General features: G+C 41.9%; 1 protein-coding gene across 1 annotated transcript; it reads left to right on the top strand.

Annotated features, from left to right (window-relative positions):
* The first annotated feature begins 4693 nt into the window (after positions 1-4693).
* LOC147895131 (pentatricopeptide repeat-containing protein At2g33680-like) lies at positions 4694-7573 on the top strand. Its single transcript, XM_087383416.1, has one exon. It carries the CDS (start codon positions 4694-4696, stop codon positions 7571-7573), a length of 2880 nt encoding a protein of 959 aa, XP_087239542.1.
* Positions 7574-11541: the final 3968 nt, after the last annotated feature.

The raw sequence follows: 11541 nt of genomic DNA, 5'->3' as shown, positions 1-11541 counted from the left end.
AATATCCATTCTACTTCAACTTCAAACCATGGCACAAATTTCAAGAGAGTATCAAAGTTGAACCCATGTACAAGGTTTACATCCTCACGTTGGGCATTATGTGTGTATGCTTTTCACAAAGACACTTTTAGATGTTATGGATGCTAAGAGAAAGTCCCGCAAGAAGGAGCCTTGCCGAGTGTGTTCCTCTAGCAAAGGTTTGCACCCAGTATTTTGTTTCAAAGGGCATATAAATGCACAAGCTATACAAGAAATCACATTAGGATTGCTTTAAAGAACAATAGAAAGCACATAAAAGCACATATCACCCATTTCATTAACTTTGGAATGGTCTGCTCTCCAAAATTTCATTTATAATTACTTTTGAATAAAATTTTAAAAAAATAGAACCCTCTATTAAGAAAATTTACAAGTTTTTCGACCAACTAAAACTATACAAGGCTATAATCCATGTAGTCACATATTTTTTAAATAATTTAATAACATTATTATTATTATTATGGATTTTTCCAAAAGAAAATCCCCTTCCCCTCCCTTCCCTTCCGTGGCCAGGCCAAACAAAATTTCTTTTTTTGGAAAGGAAAAAAATTTGATGTTGTGAATGCATGGACCTCCTCCCTTTCCCTCCCCTCCCCTCCCTCCATTCCTCCTTGCCCTCCCCTCCCCTTCCCCCTTCCCTTCATCCCCACCTCCCCTGCCTTCCCTCCCTCCTTCCCCTTTTCCCCTCTCAGCTATGTAGACCTCCTTCCCCCCTTCTCTCACTTCCCTTCCGTCCCCTTCCCTACTCTTATCTTCTTTTGGACATTATTTGTATCATTGAACATAGACATTTTCTCATTTTCAACCAAGATTCTTCATGTTAGATTCACTTGTCAATCTCTTCTTAGTTGTTGTAATTTTTGCATCAAGACTCCTCGTGATGATCAAATCAACCACACATATGACCACAATCACTATTTTGGCGTCCTCTTGCTTCACATATAGTGAGCTATCAGCGTTGGATTGCTTGAAGTGCGTATTCAACAAGATTTTACTTATTCTCTTGCACTAAGATCTTGGAGCTTGCTTCAGCCGATATAAGGTTTTTTTCAACTTGCACACATGCATAGGGTATTTGGGGTGTATTTAACCCTTGGGGGTTGATGCTTAAAAACTTCCTCATGGAGTGTGACATGCATTCTTGACATCCATTTTACTGTATGGTTGTCATCTTTTCCACCGGGGTGAATGTTTTATCATAGTCCAAACCATATGTTTGAGCATACCCTTTTGCCACTAACCTTGTCTTGTATCTCTGCACAATTCAGTCCACTTTGCACTTCACCTTAAAACCCATAGCTTTCTTCCTTTTGGGAGTTTGACAGGTGTCCAAGTGTTGTTCTATTGTCTTAAAACAAAGGGGGAAACCACCCTTCAAACCTAGTTATAAGAAGCCATACAAAGAGTTGCTATCCTCCTCTAGAGGGGCAATGAAAGTAAGACCTTGATAGTTAAGGGAGTCAAGTGAGGTTCCACTTGATCCCCTATTGCCAAACCAACATTTGCCACTAAGGAAAGGATCTGTGGAATCATAAAACAAGAAGCATCGAGCTACTAATAAAAGAAAGAGAGAAAATGGAAGGGATAAGGAAAAAAAGGGAGCTCAAAAGAGAAGCTTTAGCCTACCAACGAAAGTCATCAAAAAGGGGATAAAGCAAGGTATAACTAAAGCTAGAAAAAAGCTATTGAAAACAACAAACAACCAACCAATAAGGAAAATCTCCTCAGCCCAAGGTGCAATCATGTCTCCAAAAAGAGAGGAAAACGACCCTTCGAACCCAGCTACAAGTAGTTAGGCAAAGAGCGATTGCTTCACTAGTGGGGCACTAAAAGTTCCAAGGTCTTACCTATAATATAAGCATACTGAGACCAAGGTCTTCACTAGTGAGGCAATGAAAGTTTTAAGGTGTGGGCTAAGGTCTTTTTAAAGTTCCATGACCTAATATTAGACACATATACCTATGGTATAAGCATACCAAAGCACAATGTTTCGGCACTTATGCAAATTTATAATTAATTTTTTTTTTCTTATGCAAATTTTCAGCACCTATGCAAATTTATAATTAATTTTTTTACTTATTTGGACTATAATTTTATGCATATTGTACTTTTCATTGAAGTTAGTTTTTATCCTTCTCATTTAGAGAATTTTACTTTTTTCCAAAGGCACCCACAAACGCAGTTAGCCATCTTGACTTAGCAACTTGCCACCATCACCCTCCTATTCAATCGGGATGGTGAATGATAGGCGAGGGAATTGTCATAGGGGATCTAGAAGGCCATTCACTGATATAAGAATGGCATGAGACCTTGATCATAGGAGATCTTGTGACACAATTTGCAAATATGTTTTAAAGGAAGACAAACCCCCATTTATCGGGGGGGAAGAGCCGATAGAAATAATAAGGGAAAGGGCTCATGCTCTTTCAATTAAACAACAAACAAAAGAGCGAAGAAGGACCGTAGAAGGGATGGCTTGAGGTCTTTGCCTAAAAGAGACAATGTACAATAGATAAGATTGACCTATGTTGCAATGATGACTCCAGCAACCTCTCTACTTAACCAAGTAACCATGTAGTCACCAAGGCACTTAAAGTTAATAATGGATAAAATTCTAACATCTGAGGTGATTTAACCTAGAGGCCAATTGATCAAACCACCAATTGTGCATTAAAGTAGTGCACATGGGGGAGGACAAGTTGCTACTACATGATACGATTTGACTTGATCCAACTCAACACCCTATAGAGCCACCAAGAGATGCACATCTTTGTGCACATGGAGGAGTTCTTATGGCACGAAAGAGTGAGAGGATGATGATAGCACTTAAGTGCAATTGGATATCTGGAGGGAGATAGGATGGCAATGGGATTTGTTTCTTCATATGCACTAGTAAGCCACCTTTTTTTTCCCTCAGTCCCCCACACGGACACGACCAACTACGAGTTCCTTAAGCAAGGTTCACACAAGGGGAGGGTGAAGGGGTGTTGAACCTTGGCACAAACAATTGGATAGAGTTCAGATCGGTTATATTTGCTTTTGTCCTAGCCTACGCAGGGCCCCCATGGTGTGTGGACAGCTTGGAAAAGTGGAAGTTTGGGGGACCCATCTCATGTTGATCCAATCAAATGGATAAAAGCTGCTACAATGTCGAGTCATGTGTGAAATACATCAATGCTTGAACGGTAGTAGTTTCGAGCCGAGGCAATCGGACATGTGTGAGAGTCGGCCAATAGCAAGCCCACGCATTCGGAAATGTGTAAAAGCGCCCAAGAGCAAAACTAAAATTTGCACCTCAACTAAACTCTCAACTAAAATTTGCGTTGCGTGCAATTGCAAAACTAAAATTTGCAACTCAACTAAACTCTCAAACTTAGAGGCCAGTCTCTTACTGGGTGAATCCGTGATGTTGAGGAGCTCATGACACGACATTGAATGTATCACCCTCAGAACTACTTAGAAGAAGCATCGCCAAAGGAATGGCACGGCCAAGAACTGAATTACAACCACAACACCTTTGTCTCCATTTTGGTGTGGCCGTGCTCACGTAATTCGCATCAGAGAATTCATAGATTTGGAGAAGCATGGGGTTGGCGTGACGGCCCTCTTAGGGCCTGTTTCCACGAGGTGGAGGTGCGCACTGCGATGCAAGCTTGAACAATTCAGGCCACATGGAGAATTGGCACTGGGGAGGTAGATCTGTTTGTGACAGACTTTTCAGGCTGTGTTCGGAAGCAGAAAGGGCTGAGTATCCCAATCAAATGTGACAGTGATTTGGCTCGAAAGAGACTCATGGGCGTTGATTGGCTCCACATCCTTATCACTTCAAGGAGCACCCCGATCTTTCCAAGCATCGACGCGCTCAAGGAAACCGCCACCAGCTTATTTTCCCTTGTGTAAACCTCAAATGCCCGCACCCACATGCCTGGATCTTGACAAGGTAGTGTTGATTTGTTATTTGGATTCACCCTCTTTGCAGTTTCGTCTGCTCGTGCAGCAAGACTATCAGCATGAGTCCATATTCTCGGCCACAGTTCTTGGTTGGAAATAGCCACTGGTGTATGGTTCCTGCAGATGGAGAGTCAGCTCCCAAAGGATCCAGTGATGCACAAAGCTTCTGGAGATGCCCCGGTTCAAGTTTGCTACTTTGCTTGCGCACCGTCTGCACCGGGATACTCGGTTTGCTCCCAGATACAGAACCAGCGTTGCGTACAGAACGTTTGTGGCGGGAGGGATCCCTTTCAGTTGAGGGGCAGCAGAAAAAACGTAATAATGATGGATGTCGGCTGCCCCCTTTGGAAGTTCGCAAGTTCAGGTTTGTTACTTTGCTGCCGCGGGCAGACTTGTCCCTACTTGGTCGTCAAATACCCAATTTGGGCACCACAATATCGTATTTTGAGGTGAACATAAAGCAATTATGGCAAGAGTATTTCACGGATCCTTTCCGTGGTGGCCACTGGCAGTAACAGATAAACCCGAAAGCTCCAGATTTCAGGCATAAAGGGGCACGCGTATGTTCTATTAAAGACATACTTGAGAAACCTGCAAGGCTTGAGATCCTGGCTTTTACCATAGTCAGGCTTCATGTTAAGTGTAGAGCGCACGTGGGTGTACAACCACTGCAAGGGGGGCACTTAGTATATCTTCAGTCGAGATGTATAGCTCCATGAAGCACATGCATGCACACATTGGGAAATGTGGCATTGTTTGCGCTGGTCAGCTGGTTTTCAACAGGTTTGTTCATCAGACTCAGCATTTATGGACTTCCTTCATATTAGGTGATACCAAACGTGTGCAAATACAGCAGGCTCACAATGTGTACCAGAGAATGCAAGTGGATAGTGTAGATCCTAGCAGGTATACGCTTATAGCCCTACTAAGAGCTTTTACCAGGCTGAACGACTTAGAAAGAGGCCGAGAGGTTCATGCTGAAATTATGGAAACAAGGTTTAATAGAGATCTTCTTGTTGGCAACGTTTTGATCAACATGTATGCTAAATGTGGTTCAATTTCAGAGGCACGGGAGGTCTTTGAGAAATGGCCAGTTCGAGATGTTGTGTCATGGACTGCACTGATTGCAGGATATGCAGAACATGGACCTGATCAGGAACTGTGGAAATGCTTTAAACAGATGCAACTGGACGGTGTTTCTCCGAACGCTGTCACATTTGTTTGTGTACTGAAAGCTTGTGGTCGCAGAGGTGCCATAGGCAAGGGCCAAGAAATACATGCTGAGATTGCACAAAAAGGATTGGAAAAAGACCGTTTTGTTGGCAACATTTTGGTTGACATGTATGCCAAATGTGGCTTAGTTTCAGAGGCACAGGGAATCTTGGACAAGCTGCCAGTCCGAGATGTTACAACATGGACAGCACTAATAGCAGGATATGCTGAATACGGAAGTGGTCAGGAAGCACTGAAATGTTTTGTACAGATGCAACTGGAGGGCATCTTTCCAAATGGGGTTACTTTTGTTTGCGTCCTAAAAGCTTGTGGCAGCCTAGGAACAATAGGCAAGGGCCGACAAGTACATGCTGGTATTGTACAACATGCGTTTGAAAGAGATTCTTTTTTAGGTAACACCCTGGTCGACATGTATTCTAAATGTGGCTTCCTTTCTGAAGCATTGAGGGTTTTTGAAAAGCTGCCAGCTCGAGATGTTGTGTCATGGGCAGCATTAATTGCTGGATATGCTGAACATGGACCTGGTGAGGAAGCACTGAAATGCTTTGAACGAATGCAGGGGGAGGGCATTTTTCCAAATTCTGTCACGTTTGTTTGCATCTTGAAAGCTTGTAGTAGCATAGGAGCTGTAAGCAGGGGCAGGGAAATACATACTGTGATAGCACAAAAGGGATTCGAAAGTGATATTTGTGTTGGCAGCACTTTGGTTGACATGTATGCTAAATGTGGGTCACTTCCTGACGCATGGGCAGTCTTTTACAAACTGTCATTTCGGGATGCTGTGGTGTGGGCTGCTTTAATTGCAGGTTATGTTGAACATGGATCTGGCGAGGAAGTGCTGAAATGTTTTGAACAAATGCAACTTGAAGGCATCTCACCAAACGCTGTCACATATGTTAGGGCCTTGAAAGCTTGTGGCAGCATTGGAGCCATGGACAAGGGTCGAGGAGTACATGCTGAGCTTGCACAGAAGGGATTTGATAGAGAGCTTTTCATTGGCAACACTTTGGTTGACATGTATGCCAAAAGTGGCTCACTTTCAGAGGCGCAAGAAGTCTTTGACAACCTGTCAGCTCGGGATGTTGTGTCCTGGACTGCGCTCATGTCAGGATATGCTGAACATGGATTTGGTCAGGAAGCATTGAAATGTTTTGAACAGATGCAACTGGAGGGTATCTCTCCAAGTGCAGCTGCATTTGTTTCTGCTTTGAAAGCTTGCGGTGGCATAGGAGCCATAGGCAAGGGTCGAGAATTACATGCTGAGATCATGCAGAAGGGATTTGAAAGAAATGTTTTTCTCAGTAATACATTGGTCGACATGTATGCCAAATGTGGCTCACTCTCAGAGGCACAAGAAGTCTTTGATGGTTTGCCAGTTCCAGATGTCGTGTCCTGGGCTGCACTTATTGCAGGATATTCTGAACATGGACCTGGTCAGGAAGCACTTAAATATTTTGAACGGATGCAATTAGAGGGTGTCTCCCCAAGTTACATTGCATTTGTTTGTATCTTGAGAGCCTCTGGCAGCATGGGGGCCATAGGCAAGGGCCGAGAAATACATGCTGAGATTGCACAAAAAGGATTTGAAAGAGAGAGATTTGTTGGCAATGTTTTAATCGATATGTATGCCAAATGTGGTTCAATTTCAGAGGCACGGGAAGTCTTTGATAAGCTGCTAGTTCAAGATGTCGTGTCATGGAGTGCCATGATAAAAGCTTACGGCATTAACCATGAAGCCAACATGGCTTTCCAATGTTTTGAGGAGATGCAGGAACAGGACGTGGAGCCAGATGTTACTACCTTTACATGTCTTTTCACTGCATGCAGCCATACCAACTCAGTAGCCAAGGGTGAGAAGTATTTCAAGGTGATGAAAGAAGAATATGGAATTGCTCCGACAACAGCTCACTACGTGTGCATGGTGGATCTTCTTGCAAGATCTGGACATTTGTATGAGGCAGAGAGATTTTTTGAGACTATGCGGTGCCCTCCAGCTGAAGGGATGTGGAGAGCTGTGCTCAGTGCCTGTAAAGCTTATGGGGAAGCAGAGCTAGGACTAAGATGCTTTCAGCAACTTGTGCAGATGAATCCAGAAGCTGCTGCTTCATATGTGCTCATGGCCAATATCTATGGAAGTGCTTGCAGGTTCGATGATGCAAGCAGAATAGAGGAGCTGAGGAAACATGCAGGGGCAAAGAAGAAACCTGCAAGTGCTTTGATAGAGGTGAACAAGGAAATACATGAGTTTGTAATAGGCAACAACAACAGTGAGAACACATCAATGTTTGAGATTTTGAGCTTACGCATGAAGGGGGAAGGTTATGTGCCAAATCTAGATGTGGTGTTGTGAAGGGAAGGATGCTGTATAATGTGTGCTTGCAGAGAATTTAGCCATAGCTTTGGGTTTCTCCGCACAGAACATGGACAAAGGCTGTGCGCACCAAGTTTTCAAGTCTGGACAGTTTCTTATATGAGAGAGAGAGAGAGAGAGAGACGCATGCAAATGTGCTTGTGTGTGCTTGCATGTGCATAGCCCAGCACAGGCATGCAGCAAGCATTTGTATGCATGTAAATATGTATTATACAGATACACATGCATTCATACATTCACAACATGTGCATATATACACAAAAGTACATAATGATATGCGGAAGATCAAGAAGGGAGCTTTTTGTATCTATCTACAAGTGAGAGGGACCTTTTGCATGTTCCTTGTGAAAGAGGAGAGTGACTCAAATGATTCCCAATAGATCTTCATGCGACCTCACAACTCCTAATCATTTATGGAACCATATGAGATTAAGTATCCTTGTGACATGAATCAACATTGGTCTTAAATATTCATTATGGGTGCAACATTAGCTGTAATTGTCCTTATTGACCTCTAGAGATTAGTGTCTTAGTTATTCAATGGTGCGATAATTCTGTCTATCTTAAATGGTGCGTTGCCCCATCAACTAGATTTAGATGCTCGTTTGGGAGAGACTAAAATGAAATCGTTTAGACTTCACAAGCAGTTGTAGCTTGAATGAAGAGATTTGGACTACTTTTTTATTAGCCTTCTCCTTTAATGCTAGCCTTCGTCATTGCTGAGTTTGCCCTTCATCTCCGGAGTGCCGACAGAAACTCAATACGAATACTTTGTATAGATGGATGCTCAAGTATGTGTGGGTGTGGATTTGTATGTGTGAGAGCATTATTTTATACTATGGTCTACACCCACTGTTGGGCGCTGATGACGTCAGTGGGGATGTCATAGTAGCTAGTCCATGCTATGTGTGATGGAGTTTATGGTTTTCAAACTTATGAGTGACTATTGGAGATTGAAACTGCACTATGGTGCGTTTTTAGAGGATGAGTTTGGGAATGTTCTTGGATTCATCTAGTTATATGCTTCTGCCGTATTAGCGGACATGCAAATTTCACCTTGTGAAGTTTTCGTCCGAGTTGTGGCTTGCTAGTATTGCAATAATTCTTTCTATCTTAAATGGTGTGTTGCCCTATCAACTAGATTTAGACTCGTTTGGGAGAGACTAAAATGAAATCGTTTAGACTTCACAAGCAGTTGTAGCTTGAATGAAGAGATTTGGACTACTTTTTTATTAGCCTTTCCTTTAGTGCTAGCCTTCGTCATGGCTAAGTTTGCCCTTCACCTCTAGAGTGCCGACAAAAACTCAGTACGAAGACTTTGAATAAATGGATCCTCAAGTATGTGTGGGTGTGTGGATTTGTATGTGTGAGCATTATTTTATACTATGGTCTACACCCACTGTTGGGTGCTGATGACGTCAGTGGGGATGTCGTAGTAGCTAGTCCCTGCTATGCGTGATGGAGTTTATGGTTTTCAATCTTATGAGTGACTATCGTGAGATTGAAACTGCACTATGTTGTGTTTCTAGAGGATGAGTTTGGGAATGTTCCTGGATTCATCTAGGTATATTAGTTATTCAATAGTCATTACCAGGTCTTATAGACTTCTTTACACCTTGATTTGCACATGTACTTGAGATACTTGTCTCAGACTTCCTTATCATCCATTTATTGATTTACTTAAAGCTTCTGCATATTCTCCAAATTCATTGTTGTAGCACACCATTGGAGTTTTGCATATGCTTACTCTTCGGCACTATGGTTGACACGCTCACTTGAGCTTTTGCATCAACATACTTGGGCCATGTTGCTTGAATTTTTTCATATGGTCTTTTGAGCTTAATGAAGCTATCTTCAAAGCTCTAGAAGGTTCAAGTCTTTGTGCCAACTCTACATAGTTTCTAACGAGTCACTTGCTACTACATAAGTCTTCTCAAGCATGATCGAATGCCAATATGCTTGCATGGAAGGCTAAGCATGGTAAAGACGAGTCAAGGTGGGTTTCTTGAAGTTGTAGTTAGGGGTATAACCCAAACACTATGCATTTTTTTGCTATAAAGTGTTTCACATAGTTTGGCGTTTTTGAGGACCTCCCAATACCTACCAACCATCAAGATTTGTGTATTTCTATTTTGAACAGTTATCCATTTTTTGTGCTCATCGAGCATGAAGCTGTGATGATTGAATACAAGTGTATCTAAGAGCAAGAGGTTATATTCCATGTTTCTTCAAGGTGAGCATGTTAACAGAGGATTGTGTGGTTAGGGGAAGGCTTTGTGCATTTGCTATATATCATGATTTCCATGTGGCAAATCTGAAATATGCTAGACTGGTAACGTGATCATAGAACTTCAAGAAGATACTTTGGTGGTTGATTTAGCCATGATCATAGCCTAACATAAGGCCTTCAAAGTAGGATGTAAGCAACTACAAAAAACATTCTCACCTTTTAACATGCACCTTATTTTTCCACAAGCCTTTATTTCATTAAAATGCAATCGAGCTTGTAGTATAGCTGAAAACTTCTAATTTTGCACAAGTGGTCCATTTGTTCATGCCCCACTTTACTTATGCATGCTTAACTTTCCTAGCTACATTGACATGTCAAGCTCTCACTCCATCCCACATATAGGTTTAAAATCTGGAATGTGGAGTGGTTATCTAACTTACAACATCAAATGGTTGCAAATGCACCTACTCAAGAAGAGGAGTGGTTAATGAGAGTTGAATAGTTGTGCATGCCTATACTATGAGGCCTTCTCAATGAGCAAGGCTACAAAGAGGGCGACATGCATTATGCCATAGTCATGGTCCATGAATGGTCCTTGGATCACTACAAAAGCCCTTTGATGTCCCTTGTAATAGGTTATAATCTTCCTTACTGACATAATTAGCTTCCTAAGGTCCAGGACAATTGGGTAAATGATGAGTTCATACCATCTGTATGAAAATGGCACATTAACATAGTAGCTTTCCATTTACCTACAAAGAGGCTTCCCTTGTCATGTTCCATGCTCGTTGAACTTTGCTGGTGGTCAAGCCATTACTAAGCCCAAATTTCGAGAGAAGGTCTAAGAGATGCTATGTTTGATAGATCAATTATTAGAGTAGTTCCCTCCCTTAGGGGGGTCGAGACGGAGAGAGTTCAAGCAAGAGATCCTCACTAATGCTAGCTAGGAGAGTTCAAGCAAGAAATCCTCACTAATGCTAGCCAGGAGAGCAAGGAAGAGTAGTTTCATTAAAGAGGTGCCTGAGAGTCCAAAGGGTGCTTGCATCCACATGAACGTACTTTAAGGCCTAGTGAAAGTCCACTTGCTTGCATGTAATAGCATCTTGTTCCTTCCTACGTAAGGGTCACTTAAGGAGGATAAATTTGATTTGATGTTGGAAGAAGAAGTTGTCAAGATTCAAAAGGGTATTTAGATGAGAAGGGTCTGAGAAAGTGAACTACGAGATGAAAGAAGGGTCAGAGAGATTCAAAAGGGTAGTACGAGATGAATGTCAAGTTCAAACATTGCATTGAGATCCCTTTTAAAAATGTTAAGGAGGATGTAGTTCTACTTGTGATGAGGTCTTTATACTTATTTTTGTTGAGCCTATGTAGGACAAGCTTAAGATATGGTTCTCATTTGACATGCACTTGAGTGTTCCAAGCGAATGCTACCAATAGGATTTTACATTGTACCTATATACTACAAGATTATGAAGTAATGCTCATTTGATGTGTGTTTCAGTGTTGTGAGTGCTAAAAATAGGACTTTATCTTACGCATCATAATAGCCTTATGGTTCTTCATACCCTATTCCATGCTTTGTATCCTTCTCTATTGAATACCTTGATTTCTATTTTTTTGTTGATAATGATGATGTCCACCACCTCGATTTGATGATCTACCTCTTCCTCTTCATCTACTTGAGACTACAAAGGTTTACTCACTTGTTTCTTCT

The sequence above is a fragment of the Dipteris shenzhenensis genome, chromosome 13, assembly GCF_047967505.1.
Source record: "Dipteris shenzhenensis isolate YYH24624 ecotype China chromosome 13, Dip_SZ_1.0, whole genome shotgun sequence".
NCBI lineage: Eukaryota > Viridiplantae > Streptophyta > Polypodiopsida > Gleicheniales > Dipteridaceae > Dipteris > Dipteris shenzhenensis.
The sequence above is the reverse complement of the archived record's forward strand: the minus strand, read 5'-3'. Positions and strand labels throughout refer to the sequence as shown.

Coding starts and splice junctions, on each gene's coding strand:
- LOC147895131 (XM_087383416.1), top strand. CDS start 4,694: ATGTATAGCTCCATGAAGCACATGCATGCACACATTGGGAAATGTGGC.